Source organism: Delphinapterus leucas, chromosome 13, assembly GCF_059928025.1.
Source record: "Delphinapterus leucas isolate spDelLeu-1000000601 "Yukka" chromosome 13, BTC_Dleu_Yukka2, whole genome shotgun sequence".
NCBI lineage: Eukaryota > Metazoa > Chordata > Mammalia > Artiodactyla > Monodontidae > Delphinapterus > Delphinapterus leucas.
Window position 1 is genome coordinate 11914759 of NC_143141.1, and position 20587 is coordinate 11935345.

Sequence of the window (20587 nt, forward strand, 5' to 3'; positions counted from 1 at the left end):
GGCACTCAAATTTACAAAGTGAGAGAGAATGATGACAGGTGAGGGAAAAACATGTAAATCATGCTGAGATGATTAAAAAAAAAACCCTCACATTGATATTCAATTGACTACAAGGGTGCCAAGACAATTCAATGGGAAAAGAAGAGTTTTTTCAAAAAATGATGCTGTGATAACTATACAGCCACTTACAAATGAATGAAATTGGACCCCTTCCTGACATCATGCATAAAAATTAACTTCAACTAAGATGTAACTAAAAGTAAAAAAAAAAAACTCTTAGAAGAAAACTTATGCTATTACATATTTTGCTGACAGGAAAATTTTAGTTTTGTGAATATTTCATCACTGTAGTTGACTACATTGTTGATTCCAATTCTTCACTGCCCTACAGTGCCAGTTATAAATAGGTGTATATATAGGTGTAAATCTATGTAATAGATATTAGATACAAAAGAGCATACGTATATGAATCCAGATGAAATCTTCTGTATACAATGTGAAAGAGGTGTAATAGATATAAATCCAAGTGATCTTGTGCTAGGCAGTAACTTCTTAGATATAACATCAAATGCACAGTAACCAAAGAAAAAGTAGATGAATTGGACTTCATCAAAATTTAAAACTTTTGTGCTTCAAAGACACCATCAGAAAGTCAAAAGACAACACAACGGCAGAAAATTTTTGCAAATCATGTATCTGTCAATGGACTGGTATTCAGATTACATAAGGAACTCTTACGACTCAACAACAAAGACAGCCAATTAGAAAATAAGCAAAGGATTTGAATAGACATTTCTCCAAAGACGACATACAAATGACCAATAAGCACATGTAAAGATGTTCAATATCATTAGCCATCAGGGAAATAAATGCAAATCAAAACCACACTGAGATATTACTTCACACCTACTAGGATGACTATAATTAAAAAGACAGATAATAACAAGTGTTGGCAAGAGTGCAGAGAAACTGGAACCCTTATGTATTGCTGGTGGGATTACAAAATGGTGCAGCCACTCTGGAAAACAATTTGGTAGTTCTTCAAACTTTAAAACAAAGAGATACCATATGATGCAGCAATTCCACTCCTAGGAATATACCCAAGAGAAATGAAAACATTCATCCACACAAGAATGTGTATATAAATGTTCATAGTAGCATCATTCATAACAGTCAAAAAGTAGTAATAACTCAAGTATCCATCAACTGATGAATGGAAAAATAAAATACGGTATATCCATACAATGAATATCTATTCAGCAATAAAAAGGAATGAAGTGCTAATACATGGTACAACATAGACAAACCTTGAAAACATTACAGTAAGCAAAAGGAGCCAGTCATAAAAGACCATATATTGTTTGGTTCCATTTATATGAAATGTCCACAGTAGGCAAATCCATAGAGACAGCAAGTACATTAGCAGTTTGCCAGGGGCTGGAGGGAAAGGGGAACAGAGAGTGACTGCTACTAGGCAGGGGTTCCTTCATGGGGTGATGAAGATGTTCTAAAATTAACAGTGGTAATGGATGCACAACTCTGTGGATATAATAAAAACCACTGAATTGTGTACTTCATATGGGTGAACTTTTATGGCATAGAAGTGGAAAAGTTTATGCCAAGAGAAAGAGTTTGGTCGGCCAAGGAGCTAACACAAGCAGTCTCTATGGCTGGAGCATAGGGAGCAAGGAAAAGAGAAGCAACAAAGTAAGGCTGGGGAAGTGCGTAGGGTCACACAGGCTCCTAGAATGTACATTAAGAGCAATGGAAGATCACTGAACAGTTTGACCAGGGAAGCGATATATTCCAACTTACACTTTAGAAAGATTTCTCTGCCTGCTACGAGAAGAATGCACTTAGAGGTACAAGATTGAAGAAGAGCAAACAGAACAACTAGGAGCTACTGTAATAGCCCAGGGGAGGCACAACGCCAGGAGCTGGCAGCACAAGTTCTCACCTTGGTCAGGTAGTCATGGATATTGAGAGTAGCCAGCTTGGTAAGGTGCCCGTTCAGACCCAGGGCCATGAGAAAGCCAGCATACTCATTGGCTAACTCGGCGTGCTTGGGCTTATTGTAGACAATCCAGGCTGAGTCAATCTGGGAGGCAGGGGCTATCTTCAGGCCGGCAGCCACACCATTATGGAAACTGGCCCAGCTGGTCATGTTGGGAGGCACATCGATGTTGCCGCTGTTCAGGTCTACTGTTGTGTTCCGAGGGGGTGCCCGCCCTATTCAGGCAAACAAAATTTAAAATTGAGAGAACAAAAATTCAGAAACCAAAATTGTTACATTTAGATTCTTTGAGAACAGAGATCATTTTTCTACATTCAAAACCCTTAACCCCATAATACCTGTAATGATGTTAGGTTACTATGCATACTTAAAGTTTTATACATGTGAGTCAAACTTGATGCAAGGTAGAAAAACCTTAACTGTATAAAATAATTCACTGTCCTTTCTGCTAAAATATATGGGACTATAATAAGATAACTGATACCAATTTAACTGTGTACAGATCTGATTAGGATACCCACTGCTTTGAAATCTGTCTTTCAAACAGCAGGGAAGCTCACCGAAAACTAAAATGAAAATTAACATCGCAAACTACATGAATAATAATTCCAACATGTGATTGACAACAATGTTAATTTCAAATGTGCCATCCCATCTTTTTCTCTGGACGTTACGGAAAAATGATTGTTTTTAAAAAAGACAAGGAGCTTTATAAATTTGCTCTATCTCTTATCTATACACCTCTCTATATGATATAGAAATCTAACTACACACTATTGGTAAAAATGCCAAATTGCATTCAAAGATACCTATATAAAAACATTTTATACACTTGAGTTACCCAGTGAACCATAAAAGAGTATTCACTAAATTTAAATTTGTGGTCAACTTATTTAAGAACAGTATAAATTAAATGTTCATGATGCTATGTTCTCTTTGAACGCCTTTTCTTGAGTGTTTTGACTACACTGCGTACCCGCAAATACTGAATTATCTCTATATTTTTAATATTCTGTATTAGCTCAAGTCATGGATGACTATTTAAAATAAATATTCTAAATACAGTAAGTCCCTTACATATGAACTTTCAAACTGCTAACTTTCAAAGATGCAAATGTGCGTTCACGTGTCCAATCCCGTAAGTTAGTTCACACGTCTGGTGTATGTTGTCACGTGTGTGCATCCTCTACAAGTGGTTGTGCTTTTGTGTACTTTACTGTACAGTACTGTATAGAGTACAGTAGCACAGTATCTTTATTTCAAGCCCAGGATGTCCAGAAGCAAGCATAAAAGCAGCAGTGATGTAGCTGGTACAGTGTAGCCAATTGTGTTAGTTGGGTATCTAGGCTAACTTTGTTGGACTTACGAACAAATTGGACTGATGAACGTGCTCTCGGAACGGAACTCGTTCATATGTAGGGGACTTACTGTATTGCATACAGTTATACAGTTCGCTAGAGGTTTGAAAATATGGTTTTAAAGGCGTTCTGAAAGTTATGTAAATTTTAATTAGATGCATAGTGTCTTGTTTGTAGTCTATATACACATACACACACATACACAGACACAAGCATAAAATAAAATATATTTGTATTTACCATTTGCTTTTTGTACCTAAGAGCTAACTCAAATGCTGGTCTGTGATAGCACCACACTGGTGACAAGTTCATGAGTTATACTTTTACTTTCTCAAAAAGGGCAGAGAGATTAATAATGAAAAAGCAAGTAAAATTTCTAAAACAACAATTCAACATATGTATAAGACATAATTTTTATACACAAGAGAAAATAAAAGGCAAAGGGTAAAACAAATTTTCTTCAATAAGAATAACTACATACAAAAGCACAATAGGCCAAACCAGTGTCAGTTAAGGAACTAAAGTGAACGTTTTTTTCCTAAATGAATTTATTATTAAAACAAGATCATCTTTTGGAGGGGGGCAGTGCTGGTCTGGGAGGGGGTCCTACCAGAATGACTAAAAGAATAAAACTTTGCATCAATGTCATAAATACATTTTAAATCATGCAAATTTAAATGCATTCAGAAAAAAAGAGACAATGATTCATGCATTTACTTTTTAACATCCACCCAGGCATTACCGGCCAGATTTAATACATTTTAACATTTGCCAATTTTGCATGAGATTTTTTTTAACCCAAACCTTTTATATGAAAACACTCAGTTAAAAGACTAATAAAATGAACACCTATACACAGTACCCTCCATCAAGATTCACTAATTGTTCTGATTCTGCCATAGCTGTTTTATCTCTAAGAGAGAGAACAATTAAAATACTGAAGGTAACTCTGTTTGCTGTGTCTGTCAATGAGATTATGGCTCCAGAAAAGGTGTGATATAGGATACGGGAATGTGTTCTTCACTAGCCGATCTCATTTTCTGCATGCTGCTAAAAACACAAGCTATTTACAAATCTCAGTGGGACCCTGGGTTTTTTAATTATGTAACTTAAAATATGGTGGAATGGTATTTGCATATACTACATCCTATACACTACTGTATGTATCATACATAACGTTTTGTACGGGTCACGTATACTATATACTTTAAGGGATTTTCAATAACAATTTCAACTGTATATAACTGTCACATTTAGTATACATTCAAACCAGATCAGGTGGATGTGCACTATAAAACCCATTATAATCAGTAAGGTTGGGAAATAAGTACACTTATGTCTGGCAGAAGTAAAACCTCATGTAACCAACCAGAAGGGAAATTTGACAATATGTTACATCAGTCTTAAAATCTTGCTGATAAGATAAAAGATAAATATAACCCAACAATACGTTTGTAATGGCAAAAAACAATAATTTCCAAAAATACCAGGTGGTTTATATAAACTATATTCCATTAAGTGAAATATTCTGGAGCAAATAAAAATGAAGTTGTTGACTAAAAATGTGTATAAAATACATATACATAATTGTATACTTATATATGCTAGATATAAAAGGATGCTCACTCACTATATAGTAAATTTTTAAAAACAATTTCTAAAACAGGTTTAAATTTTCTGATAAACAAATATAAAATTATAAAATGGAGAAATAAAATTGGGAAACAAATAAACCAAAGTGTTATTTAACACTAGTGAACTCTAACAAGTTGGGACTACTGTGAGTGACCATTTTTTCTTTTTGCTTAGTATATTTTCTTGCTTTTGTACAAGCATCATCTATTCATGCTAATACATAACAAGACATTTTAAGACTAAATATTCTTACATATTGACTTTAAGATTATTTAAAGTTTAATAATCTCACCATTCAATAGTATCTTTCTAAACTTCCCCAAGTGCCTTTTTATATCTTGAAATGGTCTCACTAAAAACAAAATTTAGTAATGGGCTATATTCTACTTCCCTCAATGTTTAATTTGATTTGCTATTTGAGCTTTGATAACCACTACAGTAGCTATTAACAATAATCACTACAGTAGCTATTAACAATATTTAAAATCACGGGGGATAGAGCATTTCTTTGGTTTTAACTACAATGATTCAAAACAACTCCACTAAACATATACCCATTTTCCTTTCTCACTGAGCCCAGAATTTAACATACCAGTCAAATTCAACTTAGGAATAGGCAATGGCTCCGTTGGAACAGGATGGTATGAAAACAAGGTAAACATCCCCCGTCCTACTGGAAGAGCCATAGTTCGCTGACACAACTGGAGCAATCTATAATTAAAACCAACATGTGAAAAAATTTTAAACAAAAAAACCAGAATGTAATCTGTAGGCAAGTATTTCAAAAGCAGCAGTGCTGTGTAAGATGAAGCCACACTGAAGTAAATCCATGCAAAGTCTTGAGTGAGTCATCTAAACACGGCTGTTCTCATTCTAACACTCTTACTCCCATCAGAAACTCTAAAGGGGAGACACATTTCTTTCTTCTGTTTCATATTTGCTTTGAATTAAAACCAGCTGTTCTATAAACCAAGCCAACTCTCCCTAAGTATTCAAAAAGCAAAACCTATAATTCTACTCTAAATGATGCTAACCCTCTCAGAGGAAAATATCGTATTTGTTGGGTTTCCTCATTGTGCTGTTATCAGTTTAGCTGGGATCCTCCTCTCATCCTTTTTGTGAATATAGCCCAAGTGCCACCTCCATGGGTGCACACAAGGTAAAAAAGGAAGTCCCTGTTTTGGAGGTCAGTGGATTTCATGGTGTCTCCAGGAAACACAGGAGTTTCATTTACTTGATGGTAAGGACTTCTAGGACTAATAGCACTATATGTCAACTATGTTCAAGGTTAAAATGGCTTCTACAGGCTATACTTTGAAACTAATAAACTACTTTTTAAGTTGTTTCTATGTTAAAATAAATGGCATCAAACAGAAATTGTGGAAGCAGGGGCATTCATAACCAGGAAACACTTAACACAAGTTATATCTGAAGACAGAGAAACAGCCCTCCTCCTTCTGAGGCTAAGCAGAGGCTGAAATCCTCTCTGCAGACAAAGTTATTCACAAGCACCCTCTCTCCCTAACTGTAAATATATATAGCTGCTTTTCTAGTTCATTGGTGAGGAAAATTTTGCTGTCCTAAGATTCTCTGGGAACACTGTTCCACATTAATTTAAAATCAGGGAAATTTAGAATCAGGCCAGCAGACTACATTCCATAACATGTTTAGCAGAAACATTACACATAATCTACAAAATTATAATAGTGAAAACAAAGACAGTATATCTCCCCCCTTCCATTTAAGATGCCACTGATTTTAAGATGCAGCACTATTTCATGAGGTACTAAAAAAGAAAAAACACTGCCATTTAAACCATAACACCTACAAACACCTACAGATTGAAAGACATAATCTGATTTCAGAAATAGTAAAAGGTACAAAAAAAAAATCAGCATCATACAATCAATGAACTCTGATAATAATCGCTGACTGCATCGAGCTTTACTATGTACCGGGCAGTGTTCTAAGCACCGTGTAGAAATGACCGACTTGATTCCCAGAGAAACTCTGTGAGGTGTGAATGCTACAGTCATGCCTATTCTTACAGTTGAACAAAATGAGGCAGTACTTAATGTTTTATTTAAATTTTTACTTAAATTACAGCAGTTAATGTTTTCCTTTACCTGTTCTCTTTTTCCTCAATGAACTCGTGGTCACTGAGCTCTGGGTACTGCACCACATTGACGCGGACAGGATGCGCACTCTGAAGAAGCCTTCGCACATCCTGCACCCTTAAGTCTTCACTCCATATTAGTGACATCACCTCCTGATTCATGTCATTCATGCCATCATCTTCCTCCTCAGTTTCTGTTCCTGAAGGAACATCTGATGAGAGCACCTGAGTAACAGACTAGGTTGTAATACTAATTTAAAAACCAGCCAGCACACACTTACTGAACATGAGGATACACAGGATGAGGTACCAAATCTACATCAGTGCAGAGAAAAAATATATCCCAAAGCAGGGCTGGCTTGGGTTCCCAATACATACTGGGACTCTAACCTAAAAATATATATTTTTTTAAGTATAATTATATTGCCCACTTGGAAACATTCTTTACTGAGCCAAGGGGAAAGCTTTCAACTTACGACAATAGTCGGGAGGCTGATTCCATTGAAAGATATATTCTAAATAAACTGTAAAACTCTTAACTATATCCTAAATATTCCAAAAAGGACACAAATTACTGCAAACGGAATATTAACCCCACGCACTAAAGAACCAACACCAATTTAAATACTGTCTTTAATTAATAGAAGCAGAAGGAAACAACCTGGAAGGATATAAACCGAGGGCTGGAGGAGGTCAGACAACACTTTCTCACTTCTGTACTTTAAATAGAATAAATCATGGTTGGTTTTCACTTTTTTTTTTCCTAAGTATGTTCCAACTATTTCTTAAAAGGGATTAAATGAAGCAAAACAAGTGAGGAGAGTTAATTCCTTGCTTATCATTCTGTCCTCATAAGCTCAGCATGTACTTTCCTATGAGCCTTCCCAGTCCAAATAATTCACTCAGACCTTAAGATAGATGTTAATAGCAGAAATCTCATTTTCTCTCAGAGTTTTAACTCCTTTCACAAAAGGTTAACTCCTAGGTGAAATGCTAAAGCTTTGCAACATTTAATGTGTAAGCGACATTAGCCTGAAAAAAGAATAAAGGTAGATATGACTAGATAATCAGTCTGACTTTAGTTGATAAAAATTTATTATAATTCCTATGGAATATCTAATCTTAAAAGAAGCTACATTCTAATAGGTGAGTTAGCAATAAGATACAGACCCAAATAGCTGATAAATTTGAGACGAGTTATAAAATGTAACCTCAAATAACTGAACAAATTTAATTTAGCCAGAATTACTTAAGATGACATATAAATATAAATGAATAATTATCAATACCATTTGGCTTTAGTGCTAATGATGTCCTCACTCACTCACAGTAATGAAAGAGGTCTATAGATGCTAAAGACTTCTCTTGGTCAAGGTAAAGATAACCATACTATTAGCAAAAAGATTTGGTTTTCTGTTTAAAACAAGCCAAATGCTAATTCAACTAAGAGTTGTTATTTCAGTGCAGATTAAAAGACAGGTGTGCTGGTACAACCCTGCTGGAGATGGGATCCCCCATGGAAACTGCTTCTGTCACAGATCCATTATACAACTCTGATGTTGGGAATAAATTTTGATAACAGTCTCTGAAGAAGCGTTAATAGCCTAAGATCTAATGTGGATTATGAACAGTTATTGATTATTAATTGATTATTATGTGTTGGTTCAAAGGTTAATAAGAGATGAGCCAAATCTGCACTGTTTTCTCAGAGACATAAAGTACCAAAGTCACCAGGGGTGGAATAACCATCCCTGAATCCTCCTTGATCCTTAGAGTAAATGCAGTGCTACCATTTTTTTTTTAAGTTAACTGGAGTTCTAGAAGAAGTTTTCAAAGTTCCATTTTTAAGTTTTAAAAGAGGCTGATTTTAAAAAGAAAGGAGGATAACGATATATTTCACTTTCTATTTGTAGGGTCTAAGGACCCATTCTTAAAAAAAACAGATTTGAACATTGATGAAGGGCACTGTTTGAGGAGGGATAACATTAAGACAGCTTCTAAACAACTTTAGTGCCCCCCTGCAAAAAAACCTTTTTCCTGGGGCTTCAGTTTTATGTGATTAAAGATATATTTACACCTATGTAAAAGGTTAAATTTAAGAAATGTAACACATCAAAAAAGTATGAAGGAGAAAATAGTTATAATTTATTCAAATTCAGGACATTATGTGCTCTCCCTATTTCCACATAATAATTACAAAGTAGTTAATTACTAACATGGTCCAAGCAGGGAATCAGTCATGGTAGCTGCTCTGCTGACTCGGCACTTGTCCTGACTCAAGGCACAGAAGGGTCCAGGCAAAACAGAGCATTCACAAAATCTGTTCCCATGTTCAATTTACAATTAATAAGATTTGTCCAATTTTAAACCGTATCTAGCATATAATATAAAAGATAATCTGATATACACACTTGCAAAAAGACTTAAAGGAAAACGGAGAATATTTCTACTCTGATTTTACTGAGGCTAAATCTGAATATGGACTTTCCATATTGATACTCACAGATTTCCCTTTGGGCAAGTTTCCTTCACAGGCCTGCTTGGAAAGATCCTGACGCCCAATCAAGAGGCAAACAGCTTCTGGCCAGTCTGAAGCAGGCTGCTCCCGACAGTGATAAATCGCATCTCTGATGGGAAGAGCAATTCCAAAGGGAAGGGTTTCCAAGTCTCTTAAAGCGAAACCTTGTGGTGAAAGGAAGGGGGAAAATTTTTCACTTAGACTTACCACTGTCCCAATTATTCTCTGAGTGAAGTTAGTAAACTCTATCCTAACAAATAAGCAAGAAACTGATTTTATTCATCTTACTACCAGACCAGTGTCTTGACCTCAGGGATGAGTATAAAATTTTGTTTTAAACAAAAAATTCCTAAAAACTTTAAGAGAAAGACAAACAATCCAATAGGAAAAACACAAAGGACAAAAAGACATTTCCCTAAGAGGAAACACAAATGGTCAATAAACATATGAAAAGATGCTCTATCCAATGAGTGATCAGGGAAATGTAAATTAAAACCACTAGAAAATAAAAGTTCACACTCATTTGACAGACACATATTAAAGTCAATCGATACCAAGTGTTGGTAACTATGTAGAGCAAGAGTAATTCTCTTCCACAGCCAGTGGTGGTGTATACGGGTCCAACCACTTTGGAAAACATTCAGCACGTAGAGTTAGGTCCACCCCTACGGTCCATCAACAGACATACAGAAAGTTGTGTACATGGCACCGGGACATAAGCATTAAATTATTCATTAGTAATGTTTCATTATGGCAAAAAAGGGAAGGGAAGTAAGAGCCCAATTGCTATCATCAATAGAAGGGATAAATAAGTTGTGATATATTCAAGCAGTAGATCATACAGCAGTGAAAATGAATGATCTTCTGCTACATGAGTCAACATGGATGAATCTTTAAATAATAATATTGAGTGAAGAAAATAAGATAGTAAAAAAACATGTTTATATTTATATCTATTTACATAAAGTTAAAAAACATACAACACTAAGCAATATATGAAGTGATAAAACTCAAAAAAAAAAACCTCAAAAAAAAATGACAGAAGGTAATACAAAATTTAGGTAGGGTATGGTACAGGTACTTTACCTCTAGTGATGGGTGTATGAGAAAGGGAGGCCATGCAGGAGTAGATCCACAGGGCTTTCTAGTACACTGGCAATGTTTTATTTCTAATTGTGGGTCACCAGGACATCAATGTTCATTTTATTATTATTCTCTAAATACATTTTATACACTCTTATATGTACACCATATTTCATTTAAAAGAACTTCAAATCCTCAGGTTAATTAATTTCTTCGGTGATAATTTTCTAAATTTTGTAATATTATACGTTATTTATTAATATAGAAAGTTGATCAATTATTGAGGTTAAGTGCTATGTACTATACAAATGAACAGAACTCATATTTTCAGCATAAGTGTCTCATCTGTAATACTATATGACAATTATTGCAATTGTCAAGGAAGCATACACAAAAGTACAGGGAAAAACTAAGTCATTCAGAACATTCCCTAAATAAGAATTCAGAAACATCCTGTAATATTCATTAAAGCATTACCTTCTAACATACTACTCTATAACATTCTCCTTTTCTACGTTTTCATATCAGTAATATTTTTTAAAAATTTTAGTTCATTTTTATAGGAAATTTTAGTATTTTACTCAGCTTAAAACCTAAAGGCACAGGCTTAGGAAGAGAGAATAAACTCTTTTCCTTTCCCTTGTCCCAGGTGAATCTGCCTCTTGGTGCATAAAATCCCTGGCCTGTATCATTCAAAAGCATACCCTGAAATATTTACACATTACTTTTAGATTTTGCCAGAAATACTCATTTCTGATAGCCCAGATATTAGTATAGGGAAGCTGTGAGACTGTCAGGGAAAGGAAGGGTGGCTTGATGGGCCATCATCTCCATCCTGTGGGATCCTTCTGTAGAGCGAGAGGCCCTCCCTTCTCACGCCTTCCAGCTCTAGTGAGCTCTGAGGACGCAGGGCCTACTTAGGAAGGAGAGCCCAGGGAAAGGATTTCAAAGACACATGAAAAGTAACAAAGACCACCTTACCTACATTAGTCATCCAGACGACTAATCTCTCAGCTAGACTAGAAACTGATGTAGAATGCCTGAAACTAAACCTATAAGAGAACAAACATGAAGTTATTAAACATGAAGTTATCAAACAGGCTGTGTAAAAGCACAATCTGAATAAAAGTCACCTGTTCTCCTCTTGCTCTGCTTGTGACTTCTGTGGGGCTAAAACAAAACGAAACTTTATTTTGATAGTTATCCTGGTAAAGAAAACACATAACATATAGAAAACATTTGCAAATAAAAATTCATTAATAAACAAATGCTAAAAAATAATAAGCAGTACTCTGGCAGGCTGGAAAGTATAATCATTTCCCTGGGGCTAAAACAGTCCTTTTTAGGCACACTGAAAATGTAAAATTTGTTAGATTTTAAGCAAACTTGGTCTCTAAAAGTCAGATGTGGACTCCAGACTAAAACGGTGCAATTATGTCACCTCTAAAATGAAGCAAGACATGGCCTCTGAAGTACACTTGGAAAATTTTTAATTTTTTTTATTTCAACTCTGATATCAACATCTATAAAAATTTGTTTGGGGAAGCTTAACATTAGACTGACTTACCTATACTTATTCTGGATAAATACTGTGAGGATTCATCAGAAACAGAACTTTCATCACCAAGTATGTAGAGTGCAATACTCTGCATAAGGAGAAAGTTAACATTTTTTAAACTATTGGGGCATAATTACATATAGGAAAAGTCACCCACTTTAAATGTACAGCTCTGTGTTTTGACAAATGTCATACAATCATATAACCACTACCACAGACATGATACAGAATGCCCGCATCACACCAAAAAGTTCCCTGGTGCCCCTTGGAGTCAATCCACTCCCTCCCCTACACCAAGCAGTGGAAACAACGCATCTTTTTTCTCTCCCTAAATTTTGCCTACTCTACAATATCATGCAAATGGAGTCATAGAACACGTAGTCTTCTCTGCCCTACTTCTTTAACTCAGCACTCCTTTGAGATTCATCCACGTTACTGCATGTATCAGTAGTTTGTTTCTTTTTACTGCTGACGAGTATTCCATTATACAGGTGTACCAACCTTTGTTTATCTACTTATAAACTGATTGACATTTGGGTCATTTTTGGTGAGGTACACCCTAACTCTCTACCCCTCTAGGCCTAACCCTTCTCTGCTTCAGCCTTCAAAGTTCTCGTTTGAATACTTGCTACTACCACTAAGATCTACGCCTGCAGCTTTTTTTTTTTTTTTTCTGAAAGAAAGTAGCAGCATGATCTTATTAAAATTTCAGCACAATGCTGGAGGATCTTCAAGTCCTACATTCTAAACCAATACAAGCACTGCAAATGATATATTCCTAAAGCTAGCTGACATCATATCTAACAAAGATATAATATGAATATCTACAAACTGACTACTATTATTTAAGTTGGAGGCTGAACAACTCTGGCTTATTCATATTTCTCTAGCTCCCTTTTGGGTAGATATAACACTGAGTCTAACCCATTTCAGCAGAGTTGGACAGGACCAATATATCTGGTGATTTCACCTGAATGTTTCCACACAAGCAGCAAGGAATGAAAAAGTTCTGGGATTAAGCTGCTCTTAATACATTATGAATGTATTTAACATCACTGAATTGTACACTTAAAAATAGTTAAAATAATAAATATTATGTTATGTATATTTTATCAGCATTTTTTTTTTAAAAAAAGCAGATTACCATTCTGCGTGTCAATTTCAGAGCCACAGGGGGTTCTGAAGACTTTCTCAACATGAAGCAAAGCAGAATGCAGAGTAAAGGAAAAGATGGGTGGCGAGCAAGGACATTCATATACTCCATCTGGGAGATGAGACAAAAGATCTGGTTCTCTTCTAAGTCTGGGAAGGCTCCATCTCCAGAAAGGTCCACAAAAGACCTGTAGGCAGGCTACTACAGTAGAGGGACCAAGAGAAAGGAGTGTGAAGGAACTCACCTTTGCCAACACCCTCTGGTTCTATTTGAGGGTCTGATCTTGGATTAACTATGTATTAAAAAAATGAATTAATTTTTAAAAATAAAAATTGGGGCTTCCCTGGTGGCACGGTGGTTGAGAGTCCACCTGTCGATGCAGGGGACACTGGTTCGTGCCCCGGTCTAGGAAGATCCCACATGCCGCGGAGCACCTGGGCCCGTGAGCCATGGCCACTGAGCCTGCGCATCCGGAGCCTGTGCTCCGCAACGGGAGAGGCCACAACAGTGAGAGGCCCGTGTACTGCAAATAAATAAATAAATAAATAAATAAAAATAAAAATTATTTTATTTTTAAAAATGCAAGTAGGATTTTTTGTAGCTATGGACAGGCTGATTATAAAGTTTAAATGAAAAGGCAAAGGAATTTAAATAGCTAAAACAATTTTGAAAAAGAAAAGTAATGGAAGGAAAAGTCATACTAACCAATTTTAAGACTTACTATAAAGCTACAGTAATCAAGAGTGTGTGGACCACAACACAGATCAATGGACCAGAATAAAAAGTCTAGAAACAGACCCACAAGAATGTGGTCAACTGATTTTTAATAAAAGTGCAAAAGAGAAAGAATAGTGTTTTCAACAGATGCTGTTAAAAGAACTGACCATCCAAATGGAATAAAAATCTCAACATAATCCTCACATCTTATAAAAATTAACAAAATGGATCATAGATCTAAATGTAAAACATAAAACTGTAAAACTTCTAGAAGAAAAGCGGAGAAAATCCTTGTGACCTAAAACAATGAATTTATAGACATGACACCAAAAGCACGATCCATAAAAGAAAAAAAACTGGATAAACTGGCTTCATCAAAATTGAGCATTTTTGCTTCACAAAGGAAACATTAAGAGAACAATGGAACATGACAAACTACAGGAAAGAATACTTGAAATCCATAGATCTGACAAAACCTCATATCTAGGAATACTCAAAATATCACTAGCCATTAAGAAAATGCAAATTAAAACCACAATGAGATATCACTACACATCTGTCAGAATGACAAAAATTACAAATCATGACAATACCAAACACTGACCAGGATGCAGGGAAACTGGAACTCTCACACATTGATGGTGGAAATGTAAAATGGTACATATACTCTGAAAAACACTTTACAGTTTCTTAAATATACATATATTAATCTTAAATATATACTTACTATATGGCCATCAATCACACCTCTGGGTATCTACCCTAGAGAAATGAAAACTTCTGTTCACACAAAAAACCTGGACATGAATGTTTACAGCAACTGTATTCATAATTGCTAACAACTGGAGTCAACCCAAATATCTTCAATGGATGAATGGATAAACCAATGTGATATATCCACACAATGTATAGCTGGCACTCAGCAATTAAGTGTAACGAACTGCTGATACAGCAACACTTGGATGAATCCCAAAAGCATGAGGGAATTTTCTGAGGCGGGTGATGGAACTGTTCTGAATCCTAATTATGGTGGTGATTACATGAACTCTACATTTGTTGAAATCCTCAGAGCTATACACAAAATGAAAAAAAAAAAGTTAACTGTATGATAATTTTAAAAATTATACTGAAAGAGAAAAAGAAAAAAACAAGTTTGGCAACACTTTGAATACATACCAAGACTACAAGTCTGCTTCTTTCACAGATGACGGGGAGGTAAGGATAGGGTGGCATTCCTTCACCCTTCAGACAAGAACTCACCCACTGATAAATACTTGGTGGCTCAGAAGTAAAAAATGATGGATGATGCATAAATCCTGTTTGTCCTTTAAAATTAGATAAATGTTTATAAAGATACATTAATACAATACTGTTTTATTCTAAAGGAAAAATAATCAACAATACCTATCATTTGAAAACTATCAGAATAACATTCTTCCATAGTCTCCAAAACGCTTCATGTTTTCTGCCACAGTAAGTAACTGACCATATTATAATATGTGGAATTTAATTGACTAATATTTTATCCAATCCTGGAAGGAAATTTAGAAAATTCCTGTGTTCAAGGCATATAAAGAATCTAACCAAAAATTTCTGCCCTAACCCTAAAGATGAGAAAACAGACAAGACACCCAGGATTGTGCTCTGTTTTAAGAACTGGGCCCCAATCCTGAGTCGCTTTAACTCGGGGTCTAAGACAGTACAGTGGTTATGGAAATGTTCTGTATCTGTACTGTCCAATATGGCAACCACTAGCCCCATGTGGCTACCGAGCACTTGAAACGTGGCCAGTGCAACTGAGGAACTGAATTTTTAATATAATTAACTTAGATAGCACATGGCAGGTGGCTGCTAACTGGGCAGCACAGGACAGCAAAGCACCCTTGGCACTGGAAGCTCTAAGCTTTTGCAAGGCAGAAACTTAGGGATGAGTAGCATTTTCCCCCTACACTGAAGAGATTATGGCTTACTACAAGTCAGAGATCGAACACTACAAACTAAAATCTGCCTGGTGGAAAGACACTGCCCCTGATTTAGAGGCCAATGGTAAGAAATACATCCTCTGCTATTAACCAAGAAAAATACAAGCAAATGTCACTACATTGTTCAGAAAACCTTTAACAGCACACTTACCTTGATCAATTGTACACACTTGTCCAGTAGTTCTGACAAGTGCTGGGTAATCTCTATAGTAATGATCTACATAAGCCTCCAATTTTAAGTCCCTAAAACAATAAAAACACATAAAAAAGAAATAACAAGGAAGGTATTATAGCACTTTCCTCCCAAAGAGTTAGAAGGACTCATCAGTTGAACTTTTCAATTAAAAACATTTACTTATGAGAAAGAAGACAACCAGACCTAGAGCCTCTGTATTCTATTTCTGGACTTTAAAGTGTCCAGTATGACAAATGGAACCCAAACTCCTTTTGCTAGATGAATTTTGTGGATAAAACTACTGTGAAAACACTGTGGTCCATTTTCTCCTCTTTTAATTTATTAGCTGTGTGACTGTCAGCAAGTCAACTCTATGAATCTCGGCAGTATTTTTTCTTCTAGAAAATGGAGAAACACCAGTTAACTCACTCTCAAGTTTGTAAGATTAAATAAGATAATATGTGCGAGAAATACTTTACAAAATGTAAAACATTTTACAAATGTTACCTGTTTCAGAGAGCCATGATTAGGGTTTGAAAATCATTTCATTACAAAAGTATTTTCATCATAGTAATGATTCGTCATTAAAAGAAACTGACCATCAATTACAACTGCCATGTCTCAGAAAAGAATTTCAGTATCTCAAGGAAGATAACAGAAATTAGAAAACATATTACAACCTTAACACAGAGGTTGGCATTTTAATTCAAAGTTAACTTTCTTTATCACCAAGGGTCACAAAGGCTCAAATAACACCTAAGTATGACCTTCCCAGTTCAGTGCCAAACACAAGGTGCTAGAAAGGCTTTTAAAAATATTTTCAGAACAATCTTATTATGGATCCACTATGAGAGCCTGAAAGACGGGGAAGACCACAGACTGAGACCACAAAGGAACAGCAAAGACAGCCCACGACTAGCAAACGACACCTGTTCTTAGAAACAAACTTGAGCAAGTTTCCTCATCGCTGAAACAGGGATTGTAATACCTACTTTGACAATTCCTACATGTAAATTACGATTTTGTTCGCTGTAAAGACCATCTGAACATAGGCATTACTACGAAAACAGCAGGTGTCATTACAGACCTTTCACCACAGTCATCGTGTCAAAATGAAAGCTGAGCAGGTCATCCTCACCGTGTAACACACTCCGGTGTCTTCCCACTCATATTAGGACAAAGACCAGCAACCCCAGCATGACCCACAGGTCCTTACATAGTGGATACCTTCAAACAATTCTGTGGTTTATAGAAAATGCTGTGGTTTGTTGAGACAGTAGATTTCAGAAATTTATTTACAAGCTTCCTATATGATATTCATGTCTAAGATCAAGTCAGCTAACGACCTCTTGAAGTTTCTAATCTACAAACAACATTTACCTTGCCAACTGAACGAGAAGTTCAACAAGTGAACGAATTCCTTCTCCCATTAGAGTGTTCAACTTAAGCTCCTCATAGATCAGGTGAAGAACAAAAAAAATTGCAGGTATGTGAGTGAAAAGAAGTGTAGAAGAGTCCAAACTGAGATTCTGTGACAAATCCTCATCCTTCATCTGTGAAACTTCCAAAGGACTCAAACATAAAGATCTATTCAAAAGATGAGACTCAACATTCTGGTGGTAGTCTGAATTTAGTAAATATTCCCAGTCCTGAGAAGAATAAAAAGGATATTAACTTTTTAAATAATCCCTCCTTGTAATGTCATCATTAAAAAAGAAAATCAAATTCACTTAAAACAATTCAAGTTCCATTTTCACATTAAGTTGTTAATAATATGAAAAATCACAATGCTAAAAAATCAGAACCAACACTTCAAATAGCTAAGCAGTTTCCAGGTGCCAGCAATAAATATTAAGACAAGCCACCTTTAAAAACCACTTGAAAAAATGTAGTCATGCCCTTTTAGGGAAGAGACTTTGGAAGAAAAATCCTACTACCTAGGTAGAGATTGAGAGAGAAAACTTTAAGATTATCTTAGGCAATGTCTTATGAGCCAAAAGTAAAGAAGGAAAGGTGGGAAGTGTAGACAGGCAGGTATAAGGACCACTACATTGATTTGGGTTTTAGTAAGAGGAGAGGTCTACTTGTATCCAGCTGGTATATGTATCTTTCAATGTTTATAAGATGATGATGCTAGTCATGTGCCTAATAGTCAACTGAATTTTATATTCAAACTGTGCTACACTTTACAAGTATTAAGTGTGTTTTAGTTTCTACTTGTGATTTATTGTATTGTGTTGAGAGAATGTGGTCTATGGTTTTGTCACAACTTGGAATTTATTGGTGCTTTTGTCAGGCTTAATACAGTGTGTTATTCTAACTTAAAAACTCTTGGAACAGATATAGAACCAACCATAAAAGTAAAAAATTTATGTTGGATAACCAAAATAAAAAATTCTGCTCACCAAAAGACACTGTTAAGCCACATACTGGGAGAAAATATTCCCAAAATACACATATGACAAAGAATGTCATATCTAAAATATATAAAGAACTTCTACAGCTTAATAAATATTTTTTTAAATCCAATTTAAAAATAGGTAAAACACCTGAACAGAAACTTCACACAAACATATGTAAGTAGCTAATAAGCACATGAAACAGTGCCTAACATCATTAGTCATTAGGGAAAGGCAAATTAAAACCTCTTAGAGAAACTGCTTTCCACATATCCAAATGGTTAAAAGGAAAAAGACTGACAGCAAATATTGGCCAACTCATATATTACTCATCAGTGTTAACATGGTATAACCAGTCTGAGAACCAGCAATGACCCAACAAGTTGCTAGGTATTTAGCCAAGAGAAATGAAAATATATGTCCACAAAGACTTATTACTGAATGTTGGCAGCAGCTTTACACATAACAAATAACGGAAATGGGCCAGATATCCATCAGCGGAAGAATGAATAAACAAACTATGGTATATTCATACTACCCACCAATAAAAAGGCACAAACTACTGATATCTGCAACAACATGGCTGAATCTCAAAAGCATTATGCTGAATGAAAGAAACCTTATGCCAAAGATTACATACTATATTCCTTCATTTATATCAAGTTCTAGAGCTGGCAACGCTAACATATGACAGAATTCAAATCAGTGGACGCTTTGAGAAGAAAAGAATGATTTAAAATGGCACGAGAGCTTTATGGAATGATGGAAATGTTTTGTTCTTGAGAGGAGTGTGGGTCACACGAGTGTGCATTTGTCAAAATCGATCAAACTGCATACTTAAGATCTGAGCATTTCATTTATGTAAATTAAACCTCAATTTTAAAAGAATGTTTTCAAACAACAAGAATACACCCATGGAATCTGATACGTTTGAAAACCTAAATTAAAGAAACTGATTAAAAAGGCAAATGCTGTCACTTTAGGTGATCAATTGGCAGTAAAACATCTATAAACCCAAATTTAAATCACACAGCATTATGTATGTTTAGTAATTTTTAGATGATCATTAAGACAAAAGTGAATAAATAGCCACAGAAAATGTAACAGGTCCTGTCCTTCAAAATAGCTGTCATTCAGTATTAAAATAAGTAAAAGGTGTTAGAAATACATGCAAATCAACAGGAACACTACAAATGTGGGGGACCAGTATACTACTCACAGATTAATTTTTATTAGCAAGAAAAAACAATGCTTACATCATCAGATCCTGTCTCAGAAGGTCTTGCTTTTTTGGGTGCAATGACTGGAGAAAGTGATCCTTCAAAGTCGAACTGGAAGATAACCCCAAAAGAGAAGACAAAATCATGTAAATTTATCACTGACAACTGATCAACTTAAATGATTCTGAAATCAGTTCTACCAATTATGGAAACTGAGGGATGTCACCAAAACTTATTTTCTCATCTGGAAAAACATGGTACGAAAACCTTTCTTCTAGGATCATTGTGAAGATTAAATGAAATCATCTATGTAAAGCACGTAGTCCAGTGCCTGGGCTCACAGGTACTGCAATGGTAGCTTCCTTTCCTCCCCTACTTCTCTGATGACACAGATCTTCACTCCACTGGTAGAAAGAACAGGACCATCAGCTATACCCAAAATACGCCAAGTCTCAAAGAATCAACCCAGTGTCAGCCAAATGTCAGAACTTAGCAGACATTTATTTAGAGTCTGTCTACAGTGACAGTCTAACAATTCTATGTCAGAGATGGGTAGCTACTCTCCAAAATCTGTGTTCTCCTCTTTCTCCTGGACCCACAGCCAGGCTATGTATCCCTGCCCCTTCACAGTTAGCTGTGGCCCTCTGACAGTGTGATTA

At 35.6% G+C, this 20587-nt stretch overlaps 1 protein-coding gene across 10 annotated transcripts in view; it reads right to left on the reverse strand.

Moving 5' to 3' along the window:
• ANAPC1 (anaphase promoting complex subunit 1) overlaps positions 1-20587 on the reverse strand; it is a 118762-nt gene that overhangs the window by 57572 nt on the left and 40603 nt on the right. For all 10 annotated transcript variants that reach the window (XM_089922790.1, XM_089922791.1, XM_022599309.3 and 7 more), the window contains 11 exons: positions 19965-20039; positions 17690-17958; positions 16286-16377; positions 15329-15477; positions 12292-12370; positions 11858-11894; positions 11706-11776; positions 9627-9805; positions 7134-7348; positions 5600-5718; positions 1958-2229 (listed from right to left, as the gene is read on the reverse strand). In XM_089922790.1, the coding sequence (XP_089778916.1) occupies positions 1958-2229; positions 5600-5718; positions 7134-7348; positions 9627-9805; positions 11706-11776; positions 11858-11894; positions 12292-12370; positions 15329-15477; positions 16286-16377; positions 17690-17958; positions 19965-20039 (1557 nt within the window). The remainder of the gene's footprint in view (positions 1-1957; positions 2230-5599; positions 5719-7133; positions 7349-9626; positions 9806-11705; positions 11777-11857; positions 11895-12291; positions 12371-15328; positions 15478-16285; positions 16378-17689; positions 17959-19964; positions 20040-20587) is intronic.